The 25844-nt window shown below is 52.4% G+C and overlaps 1 protein-coding gene across 1 annotated transcript in view; it reads right to left on the bottom strand.

Annotated features, from left to right (window-relative positions):
* Nucleotides 1-214: 214 nt before the first annotated feature.
* The window catches only part of Lasp1 (LIM and SH3 protein 1), a 37137-nt gene continuing 11507 nt past the window's right edge, over nucleotides 215-25844 (bottom strand). Inside the window, exons 3-7 of the mRNA XM_048365418.1 lie at nucleotides 19234-19318; nucleotides 12975-13082; nucleotides 4773-4926; nucleotides 4267-4370; nucleotides 215-3002 (exon numbers count right to left, since the gene is read on the bottom strand). Coding sequence (XP_048221375.1) covers nucleotides 2829-3002; nucleotides 4267-4370; nucleotides 4773-4926; nucleotides 12975-13082; nucleotides 19234-19318 — 625 coding nt within the window. The 3' untranslated portion in view covers nucleotides 215-2828. The remainder of the gene's footprint in view (nucleotides 3003-4266; nucleotides 4371-4772; nucleotides 4927-12974; nucleotides 13083-19233; nucleotides 19319-25844) is intronic.

Raw genomic sequence — 25844 nt, 5'->3', positions numbered from 1 at the left:
GGTAGAGGAAGAATGGAGAAGCCAGCAGCAGGCTAGGGTAAAGTTTGCAACCAAGAGGAAGGTGTCAGGGCCTAGAGGACAGGAAGCTGCCCTTTGGCTCTGACTGTGTCCTTCTCTGTATGGCTCTCAGAGAGCAACAGGTCAATGTCCTCCCCCCAGGCAGACAGGACATGCAAACCCAAGAGCGCCTCAGAGCCAAAGAGGAAGCCAAGTCTGCAGGTAAAAATTAGACTTTTATTTGAGTCACCAGGAAAAAGATTCAGGTGTGGTTCAAGTCAATGTTCAGAGTCATAACAGGCCAGAAAGATCTGATCCCAAGCACAAGCTCACAAGGGCGGGGATCAAACAGACCAAGGAAAGACAACCCCGTATAAAAGATGAGTGGGTAGCTTCTCACACACGCACCCACACACACACGCACACACACACATACACACATGGATGAAATGTTTGGACAGAGGCCATTTTCACAGGGTCACGTCTATTTCTTTTTAAATACAGGCTTCTGGGGATGGTACATTGTTTCCTTTTGTTTTCCAGCTATATATATTAAAAAAAAAAAAAGGGGCCCAAAAGTGCATATGTGAAGGGGAAAAGGCAGAAACTAAGCAATAAAAGTTTTCCCTGGAGGGAGGGGTGGGGCAGGCAGGAAGCAGTGTCTCCTGGGAGAACCCATGCTTCTCGCCATTGGACTTCTTGCACTGGAGGATTGGTCCACAAAAATTAAGTTCACATTCTAGCTGAGGTGTCTTCTCTTCTGCGATGAGACTGAGGGGAGGCAGAGACCAAGGGCTCAGCCTAGCCCTCGGGGCTCTGTGGTCTTGTAGGGGTGGATGGTTCTGGAAAGGAACGTGGACTCCAGCAGCCCTGCGTCCCTCAGCACCAGTGTGACGGCCCCTCCTCTCTGGATATGGGGGAGTGGGAGAAGGCATCTCCCCATTTTAGGATGGGAAGAATAGAGGGAACAACTGGCTTGCCCTGTTCTGGCAGGGGGTCAGCTGAGTGGAAACGGGACATGGCTCCTCCCACATGGGTTCAGGATCCTCTCAACTTCAGGTTGTCCAGCCTGGGGCTTTTCCCGGACCTGTCCCCCCCAGACCCGCATTGTGCTTTGAGATCAAGAGAAAATGGAATGGATCGGTGCCATGGGGACAACTGCGTCACCCAAGGCATCAGCTGCCCTCACTCCCCACCCCCCACACCCTGCAATACCCCAGTAGAATATTCTACCTGTCCTGACCTCAGCCAGGGCCTGAAAGGAAAAGAGACATTTCAGGCAGGAATTCCTCCCAAGGCCATTTCCTCAACTGGTGGCATTGAGGGAGTATTCCCAGGTGGACTGACAAGCCATTTGTAGGGCTGCTAGGATGAAATGGCAGAATAGGCCACGCCCTTCCGGCCCAGGCCTCACCTGGAAGGTACTAGAGTTGGACTCGGGGTGAAGAGGGGAGAGGGAGACCTTAGGGGTGACAAGAAAACATGAGAGATGAGGAAAGCCAAGCACAGGCTATCCTTGTCCCCAGACGGACATAGCACCATCTGTCCCTCTCTCAGCCCAGAGTCAGTGCTTCCAGTTTTGTAACCCTGGGACCCTCTTCCTGGCTACAAGGGGGGCTTTATGGAAGTGAGATGGGAAAGCCCTAAGTGAGGCACCATGGCATGAGGGACCCAGGTCCTTCAGGTACCCTAACCCTGCAACTCTAGGTCTAAAGATAGGGAAGAGAAAATGCCTACAGCTCAGCCATAGGCCCCGCCCAGCCCAGAACCAGCCCTAACTTCCGCACAGCACCTTGCCTGCAAAGGATAAAGGGAGAGGTGGCTTTCTGTCTGTCTGTCCACAAAGCCCAGACACACCTGCCTTTTCATTCTCACCTATTCACCCTCATCACAGACACCTGCAGTCTTGCTTGGGTCCCCATTGGCCCCCTCCTGGCTAGGCACAGTTCCAAGACTGTCTGGCACTGGGCAGAGGGTTGAAGGGCATGGGAGGCTGAGATGTCTCCCCACAAGGAGAGGCCCAGCTGAACCGGGATCCTCGCCACAGGCAGCCACATCCTCTATCCCTTTGGGATATGGCTTCCAGCCTGGGAGGCGACTGAGACGCCATCGCTGGAGGTGGGGGCAGCGAGCGGAGCTGCGGGGGCGCACACCACTTCCCTGTGTTCTGTGCCTGGCCCCAAAATGAAGAAAGGAGAAGAACCTGGCCCCAGCTGTGCCCACCACAGGTCTGTGTGGGCCCAAGCAGGAGCACACATAGGGGCAGGAATTCATCTCCAAAGTGGGAACTCTATTCTTCCGTTGCCCCGGAGGCGGGCCAGGGAGCCCCCTCTTTGAGGAAGAGAGGCCAAGCCTATTACACAGGTCCCCACATAACAACAGAGCCTCCCAGCCCCATCTCAGGGGAATGTGCAGAGTTCTGCTTCGGAGCCTGGGGGGGGGGGGGTCGGGTGGGGGGCTGGGGCTCACCCCAGCCCTGGAATGTCTGGGTTGAGGAGCTGGGCAGGACGGTAAGAGAGAGGGGCAGTGAGGCTAGGAGCCCACACATTTCCTGACCAGGCCCCAGCCCTACCAGGGTACCCTGCCTATTCTATCCAGAGAGAAACAAAGAAGTCAGTAGAGTGGGGGGGGGGGGAACCTACTAGATGAAAGAACCCGAGAAAGTGGCAGAACAAGGCTTCGATTGGCAAAAGAAGCTGGAGAAGGGGTAGGAATAAACAAGCTGTCGCCGATCTTAAAAAAAAGAGACACTGAAGGGTGGGCGGGTGAGGCCCCCGGAGGGATGCGATGCGGTGGAATGCGCTGAAGATGGAGGGAGGGGGCCGCGGGGCTCAGATGGCCTCCACGTAGTTGGCCGGCAGCATGCCCGTGTCGCCCGTGCGCTCCACGGTCCCATACATCCAGCCATCGTCGATCTGCTGCACGTTGACGATGGTGTCTCCGTCCTGGAAGGAGACCTCGTCCTCGTCCGCGGCGCTGTAGTCATACACCGCACGGTACCGCTTCTGCGGGCAGGGGGAGACGGTCAGCATCCCCCCACCCCCCTTATTTCTAACTCTAGCCACCCCCACCCCCGGCAGGGTTCAGGGGAACAATGAGCCAAGACATTGGGGCGTGTGAGGAAGCGTGCTGAGCTTTGCTCTGAATTTCCTTGTTTCTTCCTTTTTGTTTTGTTTTGTTTTATAGTTAATGCAAACTTTATTTCTAAAAGACTCTAAATTAGTTGTCTCATGCCATGCATTCATACAGAATACAGTGACCCTTCTGGGCTACAGAGAGAAGAGTTCTTAATAGTTAAAAGCTAGGAAAGATTAGGACAATTTTACAAAGGAGCTATTTAAAAAGAAAACCAAGGAGGAGGATGTGGAACCTAGTCTGAGCTGAGGGCAGCAGCTGTTCCGGTCTGTACGCTAAGCTAATCCGCAACGGTCTTCTAGGGGTGGAAGCGGAGGCGGCGCCAGCGTGATGCCGGCCGTGTGGGTGGAGGTGCAGCGCGCCGCCAGTCCAGCCCGTGCCCCGCGCTCTTCCCGTCCACGCCCAACCGCCCGATACCTATGACCAGTCTGTGTATGGATGCACAGTAGGGTCTCCTGGAGCAGCCTGTACTGCGATCCTTGCACTTCCTTGAGTTGCTGAGGATGACAGGTATGGTTCCCCCTGCCCGGCCGCTGCCTGGGCTGCCTTCTGCCGATCTCTCCCCCACGACCCCCAACAGCAAGGACTGTAGGCTTGAGCCATCATATCCCTTGTTTTGTTTTATTTTGGAGACAGGGTTTCACTACGCATCACTGCTTCCCAGGCTTGACCCAGGTTGGCCTCAGACTTAATATCTTTCTGCCTCAGACTTCCAAGGACTGGAATTATATGAGCATACCACCATGCCTGGTCAAATAACTCTTCAAATTGGAGAAAGTGCTCTGGAGTGAACCAGAGGGGACAGAAAAATGTCAAGGGAGATCCACTTGCTATGGCTTAGTTTGGGAAGGGCCTTTGGAGGTAAGGACGTGCCAAGACGTGAAGGACAAAGTGGGGTCACTGTCATGAAAAACAGGAGAACAAGGTCCAGGTCTAGAAGGTGCTTCATCTGTGCGCAGGCAGGGAGACCGAGTGGCGGCATGACTAACATAAAGTATACCCTGGACTAGAACACAGGACCCGAATCCCAGTCAGACTCAGCTACTCCACGCTTCCTGGGTGAGGCTGAGCCCCCCTGTCACCCACGCACCTCCCACCTCCAGGGTCTCTCTCTCTCTCCAGCCAGGTACTCACCCCACCCCCGCCGGGGGCGCTGCGCTGTATGGAGACTGGGGCTGCAGGCTCCTTGTAGCCCCCGTAGGATGGGGTCACCTGCTGCGGCTGGGGCTGCTGGTAAGCTGGGAGGGAGGCGAATAAAAACATCAGAAGATGTCTGGTCCAATCTAACCACCTGCTTCCTCTTACAGGACACAATCTCTGCTCTCCAAGGCCCGTGGCCCATGCTTATGTGTTCGTGTGTGCGCATCGCCGTGAGCTCTACAGCTAGGGCCTGTGCCTTGTCGTGCGGGTCACGGGTGGGTTGGGAAGGAGTGTCCTGCCCTCTGCCCAGCGCAAGGCTGGAGCCCAGAGTTCAAGCCCTTGACTCTGATATGGTCTGGGGGGGGGGTTGGGGGGGAGCGAACCAGCTCTCTGAAAGTACGCACACCACACATGCATGCCTGGGACTGGCTCTCCAACCTCCTTCCTAATGTGACAGCAGTCTGACCTCCCGTCCTGCATCTCCCCGGGCTGACACTCACCCGGGGCACTGGTTGGGATGTGGTGTGGTGGTTGCTGCTGCTCCTGGGGCCGCCGGTAGCTGCTGCTGTCCTGGCAGTCCCGGCGCTCGGGTTCCAGCCCCTCGCCCCCACTGGGGCCCATGCGGCTCTTCTCAAACTCCTCATGGTATTTGATCTGCAGGGCAGAAGTGCCAGGTGAAGGGTCCCTCCCCACCCCAAACCCACCACTCCCTTCCTGGGGTCACGTAAGATAGGCACAGTGGCGAGCACCAATGCTTCCACTTACTGGGGGAGACAAGCCACAAGTTCAAGGCCAGTCTAGGCAACATGGTGAGATACATGACTTGGGGGGAGGGCGGGGGGCTGAGAAAAGGGAGAAAGAGGAGGGGGGGGATCTCAGGATGGGAACAGTCCCCTAGAGGACTCTGCAAAGACAGAGCACTGATGTGATGTACATTTTTTTTTTTTTGGCCAGTCCTGGGCCTTGGACTCAGGGCCTGAGCACTGTCCCTGGCTTCTTCCCGCTCAAGGCTAGCACTCTGCCACTTGAGCCACAGCGCCGCTTCTGGCCGTTTTCTGTATATGTGGTGCTGGGGAATTGAACCCAGGGCCTCATGTATACAAGGCAAGCACTCTTGCCACTAGGCCATATCCCCAGCCCGTGATGCACATTTTTGAACAGGAGACTTAGCCTCAACAAGCCTTAGTTTCTACCTCTAAAATGGGACATCTGAGCCAGGTGCTGGCAGCTCATTCCTGTGATCAGAGATACTCAAGAGGCTGAGATGCGAGGAGCCAAGTGAGAAGCCAGCTCAAGCAGAAAACATGCCAGCCTTGAGCAAAAGGAGCCAAATGAGGGCTCAAGGCCCCCAAGTTCAAGTCCAAGCACTAGCACCAAAATAAATAAATGAAAGAACATAAAATAAACACAAAATAAAATATTGGTAGCCTTTGAGCTGCACTAGAGGCTGTAGTGAGATGATGTCACCATCAGAGAACCACGAGAATGAAAGCATCAGACAAACATGAGTTATTGTGTGTGTCTATGGCACAGACTCAACAAGCACCGTGCCAACTCCTGCTGCCTGAGCCCTAGCTACTGGGCACTGGGCTTGGTGTTTAATACCACGTTTGGGGTAGCTGACAGAATGAGTTTGCTGCCCCCTGCCTGCCTAGAGACTGGCTGTCTATTCCCGTGTTGACACCCACTAGAGCATCCACCCTGAAATCACATATATTTTACCAAGACACTTCACAAATACAGAACATATATGGTAATACACACAATATTAATTCTTAAAAATGAGACACAGAAGTTCTAAAGTTCTCTTCTGGTACCCTCACGGGGACTTTCCCACCGCTCCTACACAGAGGAAGCTGAGGATGAGATCAGCCGGGAGGAGGGGCTAAGACGCAGGGTGTAAGTGTTCTGTGGCCGCAGGGCTGGCCTGGGGCTGAGGAGGAAGTGACTGGGTGACAGAGTGAACAGCCTGTCCTCACCCCCAGGGGCAATGAGGAAAGTGGGACAGTCCCATCCCAAGAGGCCAGGCAGGCCTCAGGCACCTGCCAAGAGGTGGCTCTTACTTCCCATTCACCAGGATCCTGCCCTGCCCTTTCCGGATCCTGGGAAATGGTGAGTAGAGGACACAGCAAGGAGCAGGGCAAAGATGACTGTTTCCTGGAGCAAGAGGGAGGAACACCTGACCCCGTGTCCCGGCCAGCAGGGTGGGACAAGCTGTGGGGGCCCCCAGCAGCCTCCTGGGCCAGCCACTCCCCACAGAGGAGCTGCTGCCATCTCTCCTCCTTGACATTCATGGCACACAAGGGGCCAGTTGCCCTTTGCCAGGCAGAACAAAGCGCTGTAAATGGGAACACCTGTGTGGCTTCCAAGGCTAAATAATGGTTATTTACTAAAGCCCGGACTAGAGGCAGAGGATGGCTCACTTTTTTGGAGTTGGAATGGTCCCTCTTTCCCCCCATCCTGTTAGTTCCTTTTATGACCAAAGCCAGAGACCCACACCCCAAACGGCAAAATCTGTGGCCCCTATGCCTGGTGAGAGTGAAAGCCTTTGGACCCCCAAATCCTAATGAAAAAGCTCCCCAGGGGTGAGGTGTCCACAGAGGGGAAGACGTGACTCTCCCAAGTCTCACTCCCCTGGTGACCCTGGCCCTGGAGGGGCACAGGAGCGGACCCTGGACCCCTCCTCTGTTCCTGAGCCTCCACATTCACAGACAGCTGCCCTTCCGACTGTTGTCCTGGGGTGGTTTCCCTTGTTTACTTTTTGTTAGTGAAATGAGGCCTGATCCCAAGAACCAGTGGGGGAGAGGGGGCTGAGTGTGGAGGTGGGGGAACAGATGTCCGTGCTGGGGTCTGGGGGTGCCGGACAGGTGGCCTGCAGGGCAGGTGTTCCTGGCACAGGGCCCAGTTATCCTGGGTGACAGCCCTCTCTGGTATGGCCATGTGCACTGGTGAAGGGGAGATGGAGGCTCTGGGGAGGAGACAGGAGGGGGGCGGCAGCTCCTCCTCTGCCCCAAGGCCAAGTTCTGCCCCCAATCCCTGTCCTGTAAGCCAGCCCTTCACCATGAGCTGCTGGCCCTCCACTCCTGGCTCATTCCCTTGTTTACCTCGGGAGTGTCCCTTTCCCTCTAGGCTCCAGTTTCCTGATCTATGAGGTCATGATGGCAGCTGCTTGGATAGTCCTGAAGACCTGTTCTGAAAGCAGGTGTGGCCACGTGTGTATTTCCACAAGCAGCGGGTGGAATCCATCTCATTCCTTATACACTTGTTATGTGCCAGGCACCAGTGGCTCATGTCTATAATTCTAGCTACTCAGAAGACTGAGATCTGAGGATCGAGGTTCCAAGCCAGTCAGAGCAGATGAATGGATGAGCCTTTTATCCTCCAATTAGCCAGCAAATAAAACCATAAAGCAAAACTACTCCAGCAGCAGATCAGAAATCCAACAGGCAAAAACCCTAGTATCACACATAAATGCAAACTGCCACCTGTGGATAAATGTGTTAAGAAATTAGGGACTGGAGACCCAGGCAGCTGATAGAGGCAGCCTGAACACAAGACATCCTCTCCCTCAATATCCACAGCCTCCACATTTACATAGCCCTGCACCCGAAGGTCATTAAAGCTCCTCACACGTTACCTGGACTCTGATGACCCTAAAGGTCAGTCCCAGACACTTTACAGAGAAGGAAAGTGGGAATCAGAGGAAAATAACTTCCACAAAAGAGCTTTCACTGCTCAGAAGCAGCAGAAGTTGCTAACACAAGGGCCAGTGCAGGCGACACAGGCCCTTTTCAGAGAGCAGGCTCCCCACGTCCATGTGCCCACAGTCCCAGTGGAAGCCTGCCGGTCTACACCTCCTCTTCCTCCCCGGCAAAAGAGGAACCTGGCAGTACTGTGCCGGCCCTCCTATAGGTTTAAACAAATAGGCAAGGAAACAATTGCGGCCTCTAAAGGCCCGGCTGCTCCTGCTCCCAGCACATTTCTTTCTGCTTGTCTCAGAGCCGTTCGTGAGGCTGAGCTGAGGCATCAGCAAAGCCCCAGTATGTAAACTAGCCTGGGTGCCATGTAAGGCCACACTCCAATTGTGCCATGAGCTCTTAAGTGCTCATGGAGTCAGAGCCTAGGTACCCTCCCCATTCTGCCTGGCATCTATCTACTGGCCAGACCTCCATATGACGAGGTAGAGTCCCCTCCAAAGCTCTGCTGGCTCAACTTCTGCTTTCTGAAGCACCTGCTTCCTGATTGTGGTGGAAAATAAAAGTCTGACTATCCACACATCCCTCCCCGCATGATTCTGCATCAGGGCCAAGGAAGGAAGATCAGGCTTTGAATGGAACAAGCAACTCACGTGCCAGGCTCTTTTTTTTTCTCCCTCTCTTTCCTAGACAATAATGTCTCCCATTTGCTGAAATCCTAGTTTTTGTAGCCTTACATGTGTTACTCCTTTCCTTAGCCAGCCCAAGAATCGCATTACCATTCTCACCCCCACCTTACCAATGAGGAAGCCAAGTCTGAGGAGGTGAGCACCTAAGTCAGAATCTAGTGCTAACATCGAAGCCTTAGATCTCAACTTCCATGCAATACTGCTTGCTTGCACAACTTAAAATGTTTTATTCTTTTTATTTATTTTTATTTTTTGCGCCTTACTACTTAAGCTACAGCTCCACTCTGGCTTTTCTTTATTTTGTTTTGTTTTGTTTTTCGGTTGGTCATGGGGCTTGAACTCTGGGCCTGGAAGCTGCCCCTGAGCTCTTCAGCTCAAGGCTAGCGCTCTACCACTTGAGCAACAGCACTGCTTCCGGTTTTCTGGTGGTCAATTGGAGGTAAGAGGCTCATGGACTTTTCCTGCCAGGCTAGCTTTGAACCATGATCCTCAGATCTCCTGAGTAGCTAGGATGGCTTGTTCTATTTCTTGATTTGCATGTGATACTATATGTTAAAGTTCAGAAAAAAAGGGGGGGTATTAAGTTGGGCCTCAGGGCATAGCTCAATGGTGGAGCACACACTTAGCAAGGGAAAGACCCTGGGTTTGATCCCCAACAGAAATGCCAAGCTACATACAAGAAAATCAACACATAAGTAAATGTAAGCAAGTAAAGACAGGGGCTGGGAATGTGGCCTAGTGGTAGAGTGCTTGCCTCGCATGCATGAAGCCCTGGGTTCAATTCCTCAGCACCACATACACAGAAAAGGCTGGAAGTGGTGCTGTGGCTCAAGTGGTAGAGTGCTAGCCTTGAGCAAAAAAAAAAGCTCAAAGACAGTGCCCAGGCCCAGAGTTCAAGCCTCAGGACTGGCAATAAATAAATAAATAAATAAATAAATAAATAAATAAATAAATAAATAAAGCAAGCCTTTAGCGCTCATGATCAAATGCCAGCATGGGGAACACACAGCCTGAATGCACAACACAGCGCCCAGCCTCTCAGCCTTTTAGATGCATTTAGCATTGCCACAAATACATGACTTACAAGGATTTCTCCTGAAGACTTCCTATGAAATTTTATTATTCCACAATGGACAATTTCAGTCAAATTTGATTTATTTTCAGTTGTGGGGCTAGAACTCAGGGACTGGGCGCTGTCCCTGAGCTCTTTTTGCTCTAGGCTAGTTGCTCTACCACTCTGAGCCACAACTCCAGTTCCAGTTTTTTGAGTGGTGAATCAGAGAGAACAGTCTCACAGGGACTTTTATGCCCAGACTGGCTTTGAACTGCAATCCTCAGGTCTCGGCCTCCTGAGTAGCGAGGATTAGAGGCCTGAGCCATTGGTGCCCAGCTTCAGTCAAACTTTATAGCCCTTCACTCTCTCAGGGAAAGTGCAGGGGGCCACACTTATGAGCTTGCACAAGCTAAGCATGCATTCCTTCTACCTCTGATCTGCTCACCGAGTCTCTCTGACCCTTCTTTAGTCACAACATAGAAAGTAGACATGTTTGCCTTTGGACAGTAATATCATTGTTATTCACACAACAGAGAACAGGTTGTGTACAGCCAAAGCAACTCTCCCACCACGCACACTGCTGCTAGACACTTGTTTTTCAACAGTTCTGGCTGCTAAAACCCCCTGTCTGCAGCCTACTCTTGCAGGGAAGGCAAATCTTCATCTCTACAGGACAGTCTGACCTTTAGAAACAACCACCCATCATTTGGTGCTAATCTGGGAAGGGACAAGCCACATACAGGAAACAAAACCCAAGGGCTGACTCCTGACACTATCTTTCCCAAAGGTCTTCTGGAGGCTGGCACTACGTAGCCCCAGTCCTGAAGGTGACTTAACGTTTCCGGGGGTGGGGGGTGGGGTGGTTCTGGGGCAGAGCCAACGTCTGAAGTCCTGACTTAAGGGTTGGTGAAGCTTTTGTTTGTGGAGTTTAAGGAATAGATCTCAAACTTCAGTGAGCACTCAGAGTCCACCTGGGGGAGGAAGGGGTAGATTTTCCACATTACAGACAACACACACACACACACACACACACACACACACACACACACACAGAGGCTATTTCAGGTGGCATGGGGGAGAAAAGGAGGCTGCTTTTGCTCTAAGTCCTGACTACAGGGTATTTATTCTGACTTGTTTCATATGTTGCCAGACAGACTTTAATTGCATTCATTAAAAGCAAAAAGGAGTCTTCCAGCTTGTGGTCACACTTCACAGGCCGCAGTTACAGCTGCAGCCGCCAGCCGCCAGGTCAGGTTCAAGGCGCCTCCCCCAGCAGAGGCTGAGGACAATCAGCTAATTGCAGCTCTGAGGCTGGCCATAAGATGGTTATCTCCTTGGGGTGGCAGTCTGGCCACAGTGAGTTTTTTGTTAACTAGGACTCCTGTGACATTAACACCTCTGACAATGGGGAGGGGGGGGAGAGGCAGGTGGCAGTGGAGGAGGTGAAATAGGCTGGGTATGGAGTATTCTGGAAGCCTTCCAAATAGGGAGACGGGGAAGGATCCCTGGGCTTGCTTGTCTCCTTCCTCCTCTAAAACTCATAGGATGAAGCAATGAATGAATGTGTTGCTGGGCTGGCAGTAAGGGCAGGGAGCAAACAAAGAAGAAAGACAAGGAAGAGCTTTCACAATAAAAAGCCACAGATGCCAGCTTCATGAGCCATTCCAGGTTTTCCCCAAGGGTCCAAGGTCATGCCCCGTCCCCTCCCCCATCCTATTGAGAGCTCTCAGACAGACCCAGCCCTCTGAAGGTTCGAACCCAGGAGGGAAGCCCCCAAACCGTGGGCCAGACAGCCCAGCCCAAAGGAAGGACTCCTTTCATCAAACCTCTAATATCAAACTACATGTCCATAGCTCACTTGCTTCCTTCCTTCCTCTTTCTTTCATTTGTTCTTTCTTTTCCCTTTCCTCCCACCTTCCCTTTCTTCCTTCCTTCCTTCCTTCCTTCCTTCCTGTCTCAGGTCAGCAGGGCACTAGTGTCTCACGCCTGTAATCCTAGCTACTTGGGAAACTGAGATCTGAGGATCACAATTCAAAGCCAGCTGGGTCAGAAAGGCCATGAGACTCTTATCTCAAAAAAAAAAAAAAACAAAAAAACAAAAAGCCCACAAGCAGGGTGACGCTAGTGGTAGAATGCTAGCCTTGAGCAAAACAGCACACACAGACACACATAGTCTCCCTGTGTAACCGAAGCTCACTTTGAACTTGAGGTCCTCTTGCTCCAGATTCTCAGGGCTGAGATTACAGGCGTTGCACCACAACTGTTTCTTAGTACAATCAGAAGTCAGCCTAAACGTCACTGTCCTGGCATGACTGATTCTGCAGGCTGTCCTACCCTTCTGATATCCCCTTGACCCGTGGTTACAGCCCCCGGGAGGCCTGGCCCACCAACTTGTAGAAACTCCCTGCCAAGGAAACCAGGTGGAGGCATGGAGGGGAAGGGACGCAGAGCACAGTGTGGGTCAGGGCTAGTCATCACCCCCTTCCTTCTATAGACACTAACACAAATGCAAGCCTACCCCATCTCTAGGTCCTCGGCGTCCCGGCGTGCATCCTGCAGCTCTGTGCATGGGCTTCTGAGCACATTCTGTGGTTGTGGCTCACAGAGGCACCCTACTTCCATGTGCCCCACATCAGGCCCCCACTCGCCCAGAACCACACCAAAAAGGAAACTGCTGCTTGCTCTCTGGCCCTAGCTGCTATGGTGAGGATGGGGGTGAGCACTCTTCCGCCCATTCCCCACGCCCCGCACCCCACACACCCCCAGACACAGCGAGGCACTGGTGGCCGGCTTAGGGCCAGAGTCAGCAGGCAAAGCCAGCCAGGGTTTTCACACAGGAAGGAAGAGCAAGCCAGGGTGGGAGGCTGGCCAGGGAGGGCGGAAGTGACTGTGCCGAACCAGCACCTAGCAGCAGAGCAGCAGCCGGGAGGCCTCCCTCCCTCCCCAAACCCCCAGTTTTCACCTCTGTGCTAAGATGAAATGTCTAGCATGGACCCCCGACACACACCATATCCAGAGAAAAAGAAAACCAGCCTCAGAGAGTGGGAGTGATTGAGTACAGAGTTCCTGTGCCACCCTCTGCAAGGACAACCCCTTCAAGGCAGAAATGCACAGGAAGAAGACATCTGGGGACCCCAGCTTTCCCCTTTCCTCTGCTTAGTTGAGCCAGCCAACCCCTCCCCCCACACACAAGACAGTGAGGAGGTTAGCCAGTCTAGCAGGGAGGGGCCAGTGTGGTCACCACAGCAGGGGATAGGAGCTCACGTTGCTGATCTGGTCCTGGGTCTTCTTGATTCTCTGCAGCTCAGGTGTGTCTGCCACCACGCTGAAGCCTTTCCCCTTGCTTTTCTCAAACTCCTCCTTGTAGCGCACCTAGGGGCCGAGAGGGAGGAAGAGGAACTGGATCAGAAGATGGAAACAGGGGCCAGGAGAAACCTCTTGGCTAGAAATTCACAACACAAAGCAGAAGGCTTGACCCAGGGTATTTATCAGTGTACTCTGAGTGGCAGGCCCAGTGCCAAGTGCCTACAGGAACCCTATCATTCAAATCTATATATGCACACACTCTGTCCCATTTTACTGATAAGGAAACTGAGTCATCAAGAATTAAAGTCTCGGGCTGGAAATATGGCCTAGTGGCAAGAGTGCTTGCCTTGTATACATGAAACCCAGGGTTCGATTCCCCAGCGCCACATATATAGAAAATGGCCAGAAGTGGCGCTGTGGCTCAAGTGGCAGAGGGCTAGCCTTGAGCAAAAAGAAGCCAGGGACAGTGCTCAGGCCCTGAGTCCAAGCCCCAGGACTGGCAAAAAAAAAAAAAAAAAAAAGAATTAAAGTCTCCAGCCAAAATCATGTAACTTACTAGCAAATGACCAGAGCCGCCAAGATGTAAGTCGCTGTAGGGCACTGGTGGCTCCCACCTGCAATCCTACCTACTCAGAAGGCTGAGATCTGAGGATCGTGGTTCAACAATGCCAGACTGGGCAGGAAAGTCGGTGAGACTTTTATCTCCAATTAACCATCAAAAAAACCTGGGAGTGGAGCTGTGGCTCAAGTGATAAAAGTGCCAGCCTCGAGTGGAAAAGCTAAGGGATAGAGCCCAGGCTCTGAGTTCAAGCCCCAGCACTGGCTTGTGTACACATGCACACACCCTAAAACACCAAGTCCTCATCTGCCTGTCTCCTAATTTTTTTCACCCCCAGATCCCCCATCCTGCCTGTAGGTATAAGAAGGCTCTAGTTTTGAGCTGGCAACTTGAGGTTGGTGGGGGGGGGGGGGGCGGAATGAGGGAGGATGGAAGAGGTGACACTGATCAAGACGTGCTGTACACCTAGCCTGACATATGGAATTGAAACCTCTTTGTACAACTAAATAAATACATACAGGCGTTTTTTTTAAAAAGCCAGAAAGTTCTTGCCAAGGTTCCAAGAACTTCCCAGCCCTCCGCCCAGCCAGGATGTAGCCCTGCCCACCAGAAGCCTGGGGGAGGAGGGAGAGCTGTGCCAAATGGATAAAGTGGATGCCCAGAAAGGAGGGTGGTGAGCCAGCCACAGGGAAGGCTCTGTCAATGAGCCTCTGACAGGCCCTGGCAGCTTCCTGGAGCCTGCCAGGCTGGCTTCTGAGGCCATTGCCACCGGAGGGGAGGACACTCATGTGGGAAAAACAGCAATTCAGAATAGAGGGTCTTAGTTCCAGGCTGTTCCTACCACCCCCTCCTCTTCTAAAGAATTCAAGTCAGATATCAGAAAGGACTTCCCTGATACTGCAAGCATAGATAACTGAGGAACAGCTTGTCCTCTCCTGGGGATTCTGAAGAATAGAACAGTATTTTGGGAAATACTCCTGGGACGAGGAACCATCCCTGGGCTTCAGAAATGCACCGTTACCCCCCTCCCCCAGCAGCCATCTGTTCCTAGCCTCACCAGCTGTGTGGATTTCCTCCATGGGGGGATCCCAGGGGTCAGCCCAGGACATTCGGACCAGGACTTGGGCAGTTTCCAGGACGAGAAGCCCAGGCAAGCTCCCAGGTCTGGAGTCACCCACAGCTCTGAGCTGTTGGCACCTCGAGGACCCATAGGACAAGGCTACCCACATCAGGGCATCTCCTGATCTTGTATTCCAGGCACTGGTGGCTCACACCTGGAATCCTAGTTATTCAGGAGGCTGAGATCTGAGACTCACGATGGTTGGAAACCAGTCTGGGTAGGAAAGTTGGTGAGGATGTTATCTCCCTCCAACCAATTACCAAAAAGAGGTGTGTCTCAAATGGTAGAACACCAGCCTAGAGTGAAAAATCTAAAGAGTAGTATAGCCTTAGTACCAGCAAAAAGAGAGAAAAAGCAGGAAAAATCCTGCTACTAAAAAAGACCATAGAGCTAGAGGGAACTGGGAATGACAGGCTGTTTTCCATTTATACTGACTGGTCTTGGGCCTCAGTTTCCACATCTGTAAAGTAGGGAGGGGGTGTCAATGAAGCAGACAGAGGCTTTGAGAGAAGTGTGGTGGGTGCTCACGGGTGAGGGTGACTGAAAGTGCTCTGTCAACGTTAATGTGCTGAACCATAGCCAACCCCACTCCCTCCTGTTTCCTGGCTTTGCAAGGGTCAGGCCCCTAATCCAAGGTTACAATCACCATGGTGACACTGCAATTACATCAGCAGGTTCCCAGGCTGGGAAGGGCCTCCCACTCCCTGCTGGGAAAGGATAATTCATTTCCCCCTGGTGAGCCTGAGAGCCTTGGGCCTGGGTCTTGGGGCGGGGCCGGGGAGTTCTGCCTGTTTTGCTGTCCCCAGCAGACCAGCTGATCTCTGCTCTGGAATAGGGACCCTATGTATGACACTTGTAGGGCCTCATTGGAGAACTGAGGTGAGAAAGACTCACTGAGGGCAGGAGGGTAGCCAGAGGTCTAGAAGGGATGCCAGCGGTTAAGGACAGGACCAGGAATAGGAGCAGTGGCCCAGAGCCCTTCCACCAGCTTCTTCTGGGACAGCTTCCCCCCTCCCCCCACCCGTGGGAAGGGCCTGCTGAAGGCCACTGGGCCTGGGTATCAGCTGGGCTGGAGTACATCTCAACACTTTGGCTGGAAGAATCTGTCCCCAGTGAGTACCAGGGCCTCCCACCCTGGCAACTCCCCACAGTTGGGCTAGGACTGACGCCTAAGGCACCAAACCAAATGTTCAGTAAACCACTGACCATAAAACTACTTTTTAGATGTGGGTTCTTAGTCATTCTCCCTAGATCTCCATCTTGTCTCGTTCATCACTATTCCAGCAAATAGTAAGTCCAAATCAATGCATGTTGGATGAATATAAATGAACTGAATGTGGACACATCATCTCCAAACAAACAAGGCAACATAATTTGACAAATACTTGCTCTGCTGATCAGCGTAAGAAAGATAAGCCAGCCTGGCATTGCAAGCCTATTTCCCCAACAATCAGGAGGCTGACGCAGGAGGCTGACAAGTCCAAGGTTAGCCTAGACTACACAGGAAGACTCTATCTAAAAAGAAAGAGGAGGAGGAGGACAAGAAGGGAGAAAGCAAAAAAAAAAAAAGAGAGAGAGAGAGAGAAGAAGGAATGAGGAGGAAGGAAGGAGTTAGAAAAGATTATGACTTAAAATATACTGAGAAAAATATACTACTAACCATTTCTACTTTTATAGGCTTAGTATTTGCCAAGCCTATATATTATGTAACCTTCCCCCTTCTTATAAAGAAAAAGAAAGCAGGCAGTGTTTAAATTAGATAGGCACAAGTGAGAAGAAGCATTAACGGGAAAGGCCACGGCTAGAAGCAAGGGTCAAAGGTCCGATCCTTTCCTTTCCAGGAAAACAGTAAAAAGGCAACAACTATGGAGAGCTGGCTCTGTGCCCAGAAGAGCCACTTGAATAACATACACCTCTGAAGAGAGGTGAGCCCCAATGACCACACGAAGGCCCTTGACACAGAGTGGTTAAACAACTTTTCCAGGGTCACACAGGTAGCGGGTGACAGATCTGGGAGTGTCATCACTGGTGCAGGTGAGTAGAGTGTCACTCTTCCAGGTGTGCTAATGCCTGCTGTGCTTGTGAGAAATCCAAGACAGCAGAGGCAACTCTGTCCCCGGACAGAGGGGAGGGGTTTTTTATTACACAGTCCTCCCTTGCCCTTCCCTTGGTGGCATTTCCCACAATACTACAAAAGGTATTGGTCCTGAGGCTGGAACTCAGGGCCTGGGCACTGTCCCTGAGCTTTTGCACTTAAGGCTGGTGTTCTACCACTTTGAGCCACAGCTCCACCTCTGGTTTTCTGGCGGGTAATTGGAGGTAAAGAGTCTCATGGACTTTCCTGCCTGGACTGGCTGTGAATCATGATCCTATGATCTCAGCCTCCTAAATAGCTAGGATAACAGGCACGAGCCACTGACGTCTGGCTAAATGAACCACTCTTCTGTATGAGGGAGTAGAGTGCCAGAGCCTGGACCACCCCAAAATGTTGCCTCCACTCAGCCTGGGGAAACTACCAATTTTGAGCGGTCAGAGGGTCATTTCTGGACAGTTCTGTGGTTAACACCCTTTCCCTGGGGGAGGCTACTAGAGGTGTCCCAGACACCCAAAGTGTCACTTTAGGCCCAATATAGACATAGGAAAACAAAGCCAAAATAGCAGGGGCAGTGCAAAGACACAGAAAGGCTAAGACATTTGCAGGAGGCCCAGGACAGGGCCCTGGAAGGAGACCCTGCCAACACCCTGGTGGGGTGGGGCTGGCTGGACAGAGGACACTCTCACTTCCCTTCCCTTCCTGACAGCCACAGGCAGCTCTGACAGCTCTGCCCCTTCAAGGGCAAGGGCAACCACAGGAACAGGACCAGTCACCATCTTCAACTAGGCAGGCTCAGAGAATCAGGCTCTGTCACCAGCATCCCCACAAATGGGTCTCTGTCCCCATTTCACTGACCAGGGAGGAGAAAAGGCTATGAGAGGCAAAAATGGCCTTAGACCACATAGCTGGCGAGAGATGACAGTGTTACATGGCAACAAGCCCCTAATAAGTATGGTGGGTGATTAGCGCATCCTATAGACTGGTGACACGGGGCCTGCTAGAACTGTAATGAGTAAAGCATACTGGGGCCGCATCCACTAAGCTGGAAATCTGTTTTGCCACTAGGTTCTGGGCAAGTGATATGGCCTCTCCATGCCCCTGTGTCACTCTCTGTACAATGGGGATAAGGCATGCTTTATCGTGTAGTTCCCTCTTTTGCCAACTCCCTCTGAGCCTCTGATCTCCTCCACCTCTGGTCCCAGAGGCTTTCCTCAAGAACAGGAAGGGGGAGTTCCTCCACCAGGGGGAGAGTGGTTAGGGCTATGCAGCTGGTTGTCGCCAATCCTCTCTGCCAGCTCAACCACACACTGTCCTCAGCTGGCAGGGGCTTGCTGTGCTGAGGTAAACCAGCCATGAACCACACAGGAGGCCTGAGCCTCAGGCCACATCAGGGAGCTGGCATGGCCCAGGGACCACACGTAGGTGCTGACAGATCAGGGCCTAACTGAACTCTGTGTGTATCAAAATCCTGTGCCTCTCTCTCTCTCAGCCTCCGGTCCCAACCTATGACGCTGAGGAAGCAAGCCTTCCATTTACCCCCTGGAGTTGAGCCAAGGATGAGAAGGTACTCAAAGCACTCATCGAGTTACACAAGTTCTTGGCAGCAGAAGGGATGACCATGCTAACCCAGAGACTGTTCTCGAGCACTGGATGGGAACCCAGGAACAATGTCCTCAATGTTGAGCCAACCTAAACTCCAGGCCCCACTGAACATCCTCCTTGAGGATCCATGAGCTAGTAGTGGGCTTGGCACTGCCCGGGACACTTAGTGGTGTTCATATCGTTGCTGCTCGCACGAGCCTAGCAAGTCCCCACGTGGCTGAGCCTTGGTCGCCTCATCTGTACAGTGGGAAAGCAGCACGCCGCCTTGTCACAGGGCTGCAAGGAGCGGCACCTGAGAGAGCACACGGAGGAGCCCGGGAGGCCTATGGCTGGTTCTCCCCAATGGAACCCAGGGCAACCACAACCAGATCTGGCAGCAGGAGCCCCACACATCAAAGGGACCCAGTGATCCTTCCATGACCCAAATGGAACATTCCTGGACACCTTGCCCACCTGGCAAATTCCCCAGGGTACTCTGTCATTTAATCCTATAATCCTCGTGAAGCCCCACCCCAACCCCCAAAGGCAGGCGAAGCTCACCCCAGGCAGGGATGATTGTCCATGGCTACTCCTCCTTTCCTGCTCTGTAATAGGAGGCAGGGCCAGGGGCCTGGTTTCCTGGGGCAGGCAGCCTCCAAGCCACTTCAGGTAGGTGAGAGCCAGGCTCTCTCTTAATCCCTTGCCAAAGGCAGGAAGTGTGAAGTAACTGAGGCAGGGTAGGGGCGGGGAGGCAGGCAGGCAGGCACTAGGATTTCAGCAGGGCCTTCTGAGCTCAACCGCAGGGGAAGGAGCGCTTGCCAAATTGGAGTTACAACAGCCCTCCCTCCCCTCAGCCCCTCACCTGACTCTGCAGCTCACTTTGTTGCTTCAGGCGGAGGTTTTCCGGAGTGTCAGCCACCATGGTGAATGATTGCTTGGGGTAGTGTCTGCAGGACAGAAAACACTGGGTGTCACTCTGGTGAAGGAGCAAGAACAAAACGGCATAGCAACTTCCGTTTCTCCCTGCATTGTCCCTGCCACGGGCCCACCAGGACCACGATGGCAGTGGGCTATCTGCCCCAACACACAGTAGGCCTGAGTGGCTACTGGTCAGAAAACTGTCCTGAGAAGCCATTCGAACATTCCCTCAGTTTCAGATTACTCTTGTTTGGAGAAAAATCTACTATGCCCTCGAGTTTTCCTGGGGCCACCCAGGAAGGCCTTGTCAGACTGGAGAGAAGACGGGCACAGGGTTTGGACGGAGAACAGATGTGGAGCCTAGCAGTGGAAGAGCAAGAAAGAAAGGGGAAAAACATAGGCATACGGTGTGGGGGGGGGGCGGGGGGGGGGACGCTTGCTACAGGAAGTGGTGAGAGAGAATTCAGATGTCCATCAGTGTTTCAAAGGGCATGGTGGCTCATGCCTGTTATGCCAGCATGTGGGAGGTCAAAGCAAGAGGATCTTAAGCTCAAGATTGGCCTGGGCTACATAGCAAGTCTGTCTCAAAACCTGGCACACATGTCTGTAATCCTAGCTACTTAGGAAGCTGAGGTCTGAGGTTCACAGCTTGAAGCCATCCTGGGCAGAAAAGTTCATGAGACTCTTCTCTACAATTAACCTGCAAAAGGCCAGAAGTGAAGCGATGGCTCAAATGGTAGAACATCATCAGCCTTGAGTAAAAAAGGTAAGGGATAGCATGAGGCCCTGAGCTCAAGTCTTAGTTCCAGCCTAAATATTTTTTTTTTAAAGAAAAAAAAGATGGGGCTGGGAATATGGCCTAGTGGTAGAGTGCTTGCCTCACATACATGAAGTCCTGGGTTCGATTCCTCAGCACCAAATACATAGAAAAAGCCAGAAGTGGCACTGTGGTTAAGTGGTAGAGTACTAGCCATGAGCAAAAAAGCCAAGGGCAGTGCTCAGGCTCTGAGTTCAAGCCCCAGGACTGGCAAATAGATAGATAGAGAGATTATAGATAGATAGATAGATAGATAGATAGATAGATAGATAGATAGATAGATAGAGGTAAAGTGCTAGCCTCCTATACATGAAGCCCTAGGTTCAATTCCTCAGCACCACATATATAGAAAAAGCCAGAAGTGGTGCTGTGGCTCAAGTCTTGAGCAGAAAGAAGCCAGAGACGGTGCTCAGGCCCTGAGTTCAAGCCCCAGAACTGGCAAACAAAACAAGATAGATAGAATAAAAAGAAAAAAAGAAAGGGAAAAAGAACGAAAAGGAAAGGATAGGAGAGAGCAAGGGATGGGTTGACATTACCCAAAAAGAAATGTACTCAGTACCTGACTTATGAAACTGTATCCCCTCTGTACATCATCTTTATAATAACAATAAAAAAAAGTCTAAGGGATAACAAGGCCTAATTTAGAGAGCAAGTGGGAGGACCAATTGAGGCCAGAAAGGAGGTCACATTCAAGTGACAGGTAACAGTAACAATAGTTAATGTCACACTGTACCAAGGGCTTCATGTCGTCATCAAATTCTCTCCACTATTCTCTAAAGTGAACACTGCCGCATCTCCTTTGACAAACAGGAGAACTAAGTGACTGAATCCAGATTTGCGTTCAATCTCTTCAAAGTTCAGCCATGATAAACATAGGGCACCACAGGGCCCTGGCTCCCAGAAAGAGCTGGCAGGAGGTAGGACAGTCCAGAGTTCAGCCTGCAGGGACCTGCAGCACAACCCCCCACTCACTACACAGAGGAGGGGACATGGTGCTGGCCCCTAGCACTTGTCACTCAGCAGTCTCCGAGTGAATGCGTTTGTCACAATGCTGTTCTCTTCTTCCTTCCAAACTGCTTCTCTGCTTCCCTGATTCTTTCCTAATCTCCCAGAACAGTAGTTGGAGCTCAACAGTCCTTGTTGCATAAACAAATGTCATACCAGGAATTGAAGCTGGGCCAAGACCAGAACTCCTGCACCCGACTGGGTCACCATGAGGTCCCCTTAGCACACCAACCACAGGAGAGCTTTCTGTGCCTGTGCTGCCAGGAGAGACAGCTGAGGAAGTCTGCATGGGCCCCAACTATTTCAGGGACTGGTGGGTGGCTTCTCCAAGCAGGAAAGTCTGGCCATTTTTAGCTGTGGGTGACCACACCCACCACAGCTGTGACCACTGCAGATCCCTGACTCTCAGGCAGCTCCCAAGTAACAAAGAGGTGGGTGGTGGCCTCCTGGGACCTCCTTCTAGACAGGTCCCACCTGGGCTGGCTGGCGGGCATGCTCAAGAGCTAGACCCGAGTTGCCACATGCCTGTGTTCTCACCAAACCTGGCTTGTTCACCATCCTGTGCTTCCTGGAAATGCTTCCGTGTGGGTCATTTGGCAAAGGGCAGAACTTGGGGGTGTAGAGAACTCAACTAGGAAGAGCCATGACGAGGAAGGGCATAGCCCTGGACCTAGGACGGATGTGCCAGGTAACCTTGGCAAGTCCTTTTTCCTTCTGGCTAGTCCTGGACCTAGGGATCCTCACCACGCCTGGGTACTGACTTGCCCAGGTCAGTTGCTTCCTCAGCAGTGGGGGAGAGAAAAGCAAACACAGGTGCCTGCAGCTGGCAATGGACACGGTCTGTGAATGAATAGGGGGTCCAGGCAGGGGTCCAACCTCCAGGCTTGGCCCAGCTCCATAAAGCCAGGGCCACCCACAGCTCAGGAGACCATCCAAAATTCCTGAGCCGGTCCAGGACAGGGGAGGTTCAAGTAGGAGTCTTTTCCTAGAGATAAGCAAGAGAGAGAAACAGAAGGGATGGAAGGAAAACCTCTAAAAGAGTTGATTGAAGGGGCTGGGGATAGTGCTTGCCTCATATACATGAAGCCCTCGGTTTGATTCCTCAGCACCACTTATACAGAAAAGGCTGGAAGTGGAGCTGTGGCTCAAGTGGTAGAGTGCTAGCTTTGAGCAAAAAGAAGCCAGGGACAGTGCTCAGGCCAAGCCCCAGGACGGCCCCATCCACCCCCAAAAAAAAGAGTTGGCTAAAGCCAGGTGCCGATAACTCATGCTTGTAGTCCCAGTTCTTAGGAGGCTGAGATCTGAGGATTGTGGATCAAAGCCAGCTGGGCAAGGAAGTCCATGAAATATTTACTTCTAATTAACCACCAAATAGCTGAAAGTGGAGTTGTGGCTCAAGTGGTAGAGGGCCAGCCTTGAGCCAAAAAAAAACTCAGGGACAGCACCCAAGCCCTGAGTTCAATCCTTAGTATGAACACACACACACACACATACACACACACACCACACACACACACACACACACACACACACACACACACACACACACACACCATGCTCCAGCAAAGGAGTTTTAGAAATATAGAGATTAAGCAATAGTTACCTTTATGATACTTAGTAGTAGAACTAGTAAGACAAGATGAAATCACATGGAACAGAACAGAAACAATCCTATCTGCTGGCCCAAGGTCTTAGTAGGGAAAGCTTCAGAGATCTCCCGCCCTACCATGCTGAAAGCATGCAATGAGGCTCTATCTATCCACACACAGCAGAGGTGGGAAGATGCTGAGACTTGCAGGCAGCTACGGCCAGGCACGAAGGGTCAATTCTGAGAATTAAGTAGCACTAAAGCAGTTGAAGGCAGGGTGGGGATGGCAGAGAAATGGGACAGGGGGGCACAGAAACTTAGCAAGCATCAGTCCAAGGAGCCAGTGTGCGAAACTGAATGAGCAAGTTAGAAAGGAAACCAGATGCGGGTGGCTCACGCCTGTCATCCTAGCTACTACGCAGGAGGCTGAGATCTGAGGATTGCAGTTCAAAGCCAGCCTGAGCAGGAAAGTCTGTGAGGCTCTCATCTCCAATGAACACCCAGAAAACTGGAAGTGGTGCTGTGGCTCAAAGAGCTCAGCAACAGTTTCCAGGTCCTGAGTTCAAGCCACAGGACTGATTCCCCCCCCTCCCAAAAAAAGGGAGGAAGACCAGCTCCCAAAGTCCAAGGGTAGCTAGACACACCCAGTGCTGCCGCTCACAGACCTCACATCAACCTCGCATGCACCTCAGGTGTAGCGACCAGATAGCAGCCCTGTGGCTGTGGGCGACGCCTCTACTGAGCGGCAGGACAGCAGCACGTCCACCCCAGCTGCAGTGTGACAGGCCCTACGCAGATTCTTCCTCCACACAATGTCCCTCTGCTTGCACCCTATACCCCACCCAGAAGGCTCCAGGATCCCCCTCAGACTTGCAGCAAGCACCCCCCAGAACTGGGATACTAATCCCATCAGAAAGGAAGCGGGGTAGGGGAGAAGCCAGACAAGATTCGGCTCAGCATTGGTGGGGAAGGATTTTAATCCTGCATAGATTTAAGTAGATAAAGAGGAGCTCCAGTGGTTCCCACTTCCCACCCTGCCCTCTAGGGCCAGCCCTGCACAGAGGCAGGTGGCAGGCACAGGCTCCGTTTCCTCCTGCTGGGTCAGCCCTCTCCCATCCCCACAGCCCCCAGCCCTGACAGACAATCCTGCCTTTCCCTTCCCTTGCTTCCTGCGCTTCTGGTTCCCATGGCAACCTTAGCTCTGGGCTGAACAGGGAGAAGGGAGATTGAGAGAGAGAGAGAGAGAGAGAGAGAGAGAGAGAGAGAGAGAGAGATCTCCCCACAGGGCATGGGGGCAGGGGAAGACTCAGAAAGCAAAGGTGCCCTCAACCCAAGAGAACCCCCACGGGGCCAGAGCAGGATTCAAGGGAAGTGAAGGCAGGGAGCCCTGGCTCTGTTTCTAGAAAGGAAAGCAGAAGATAGCCAGCACCCTGCTCCCCACCTCCCATATGACTGGCTTTAAAGAAGGCTCCAGTAGATTTGACCTTCTTCCAAAACCAGTGGCTGGGGAAGTCTACCTTTTTTCTGCCTCTCTCTCCTCAGGTTGAGCCTCCTGTCCCTTACCCTCAGGTCCCAGGTGGCATAGAGGGTGTGTGTGTGTGTGTGTGTGTGTGTGTGTGTGTGTGTGTGTGTGCAATGTGACTTACCATGAAGAGACCACCCCTCCCAGCTCTGTAGAGCTGATGTCCCTGCCTTTGCCCACCAGAAGATGGGCCTTGGAGGTGCCCCTCCATGCTCCTGTCCCTGCCTTCACAAGCTCCAGTAGAGCAGGCATGGAGACAGCCTACTTGGACAGGAAGCCGCAGGGGGGGCGGGGAGGGAAGGCTGGCATCCAGCAGGGCAAACCCAGGAAAAGACTTGTGTCAGCCAAAAGAGAGGAAGGCAGGGCGCTGGGCAACTATGGGCTGCAACCTTGCCTTTGGGAGACTCTCCACAGGCACATGTATGGTCTCTTCTGAAGCTCACCACAAGGCTTTGTGCTAGACAGGGCAGGCAGGGGCTGGGAATGTGGCTTAGTGATAGAGTGCTTGCTTAGCATGCATGAAGCCCTGGGTTCAATTCCTCAGCACCACATAAACAGAGAAAGCCGGAAGTGGTGCTGTGGCTCAAGTGGTAGAGTGTTAGCCTTGAGCAAAAGAAGCCAGGGACAGTGCTCAGGCCCTGAGTTCAAGCCCCAGGATTAACAATACATATACACATGCATACATACATACATAGGGCAGGCATTATCACTATGCCTGTCTTACAGATAAGAGAAACTGAGGCTCAAGGTCAAGGACAGAAACTTTGTACTCTCTCCGGCTCCATAGCTACCCTGCCAGCTAAGGGCAGGCTGACATAACACTGTCCACAGTGTGGAAGCATCCTCCAAACCCAGCCCATTTCCTAGCTCCACCTTCTAAGACCCTCTGGGGTCTCAGAGATGCTAGATCATGACCTGTGAGGGATGACAGAAGAGGTGGCCTCTGTGTCAGAGAAGAGTCCATCCCTGAGGACCTCTGAGTCACTTCCTGCTTGGAAGGAGACTTGAGGGAAGGGAGGAGGGGGGAAGCCGCTAGAAGTACAGGGTGACAGGGGCAGTCCCTATCCTGACACTAATGACAACCTAGAGGCAGAACGAAGACCAGGCTGAGGTCCAGAAAGCCCCACATCCCGGTTCTACAAGGAACCTCACCCCTTCCAGACTGGGACCTCCTCGAAAACTGCAGCTTTGTGCTCAAGGAGGAGCAAAAATACATCCACAAGAGCAACAAGGAGCTTTTGGTTTTACCAAAAGGAAAAAAAAAATGCCACCCAGCCCTGACATCCTGCTTCTGGTCAGAGCCGCTGGGAACACAGCCCACAGGGAGGGTTCTGCTAACCCAGTTTCTCTCTCTCTCTCTCTCTCTCTCTCTCTCTCTCTCTCTTACACACACACACACACACACACACACACACACACACACACACACACACACACCCCGTAAGGGTCTGAAGTAGTGGGGATAGGAAGCTACAAGGAGGCATTGTCTGATTAGTTCTTTGGGGGGGGGGGGGGAATTAGCAGTGAAAAAGATCAAGAGTAGACAGGAGGAGTAACTTAGTAACCCTCAGGAATTGAAGACAAAATGAAAGAAAAGGGGGGGGGGGAAGCTCATAATGAGCT

The sequence above is a fragment of the Perognathus longimembris genome, chromosome 17 (genome assembly GCF_023159225.1).
Source record: "Perognathus longimembris pacificus isolate PPM17 chromosome 17, ASM2315922v1, whole genome shotgun sequence".
Taxonomy (NCBI): Eukaryota; Metazoa; Chordata; class Mammalia; order Rodentia; family Heteromyidae; genus Perognathus; species Perognathus longimembris.
Note: the sequence above shows the minus strand (reverse complement) of the source record. Positions and strands in the feature narration are given on the sequence as shown.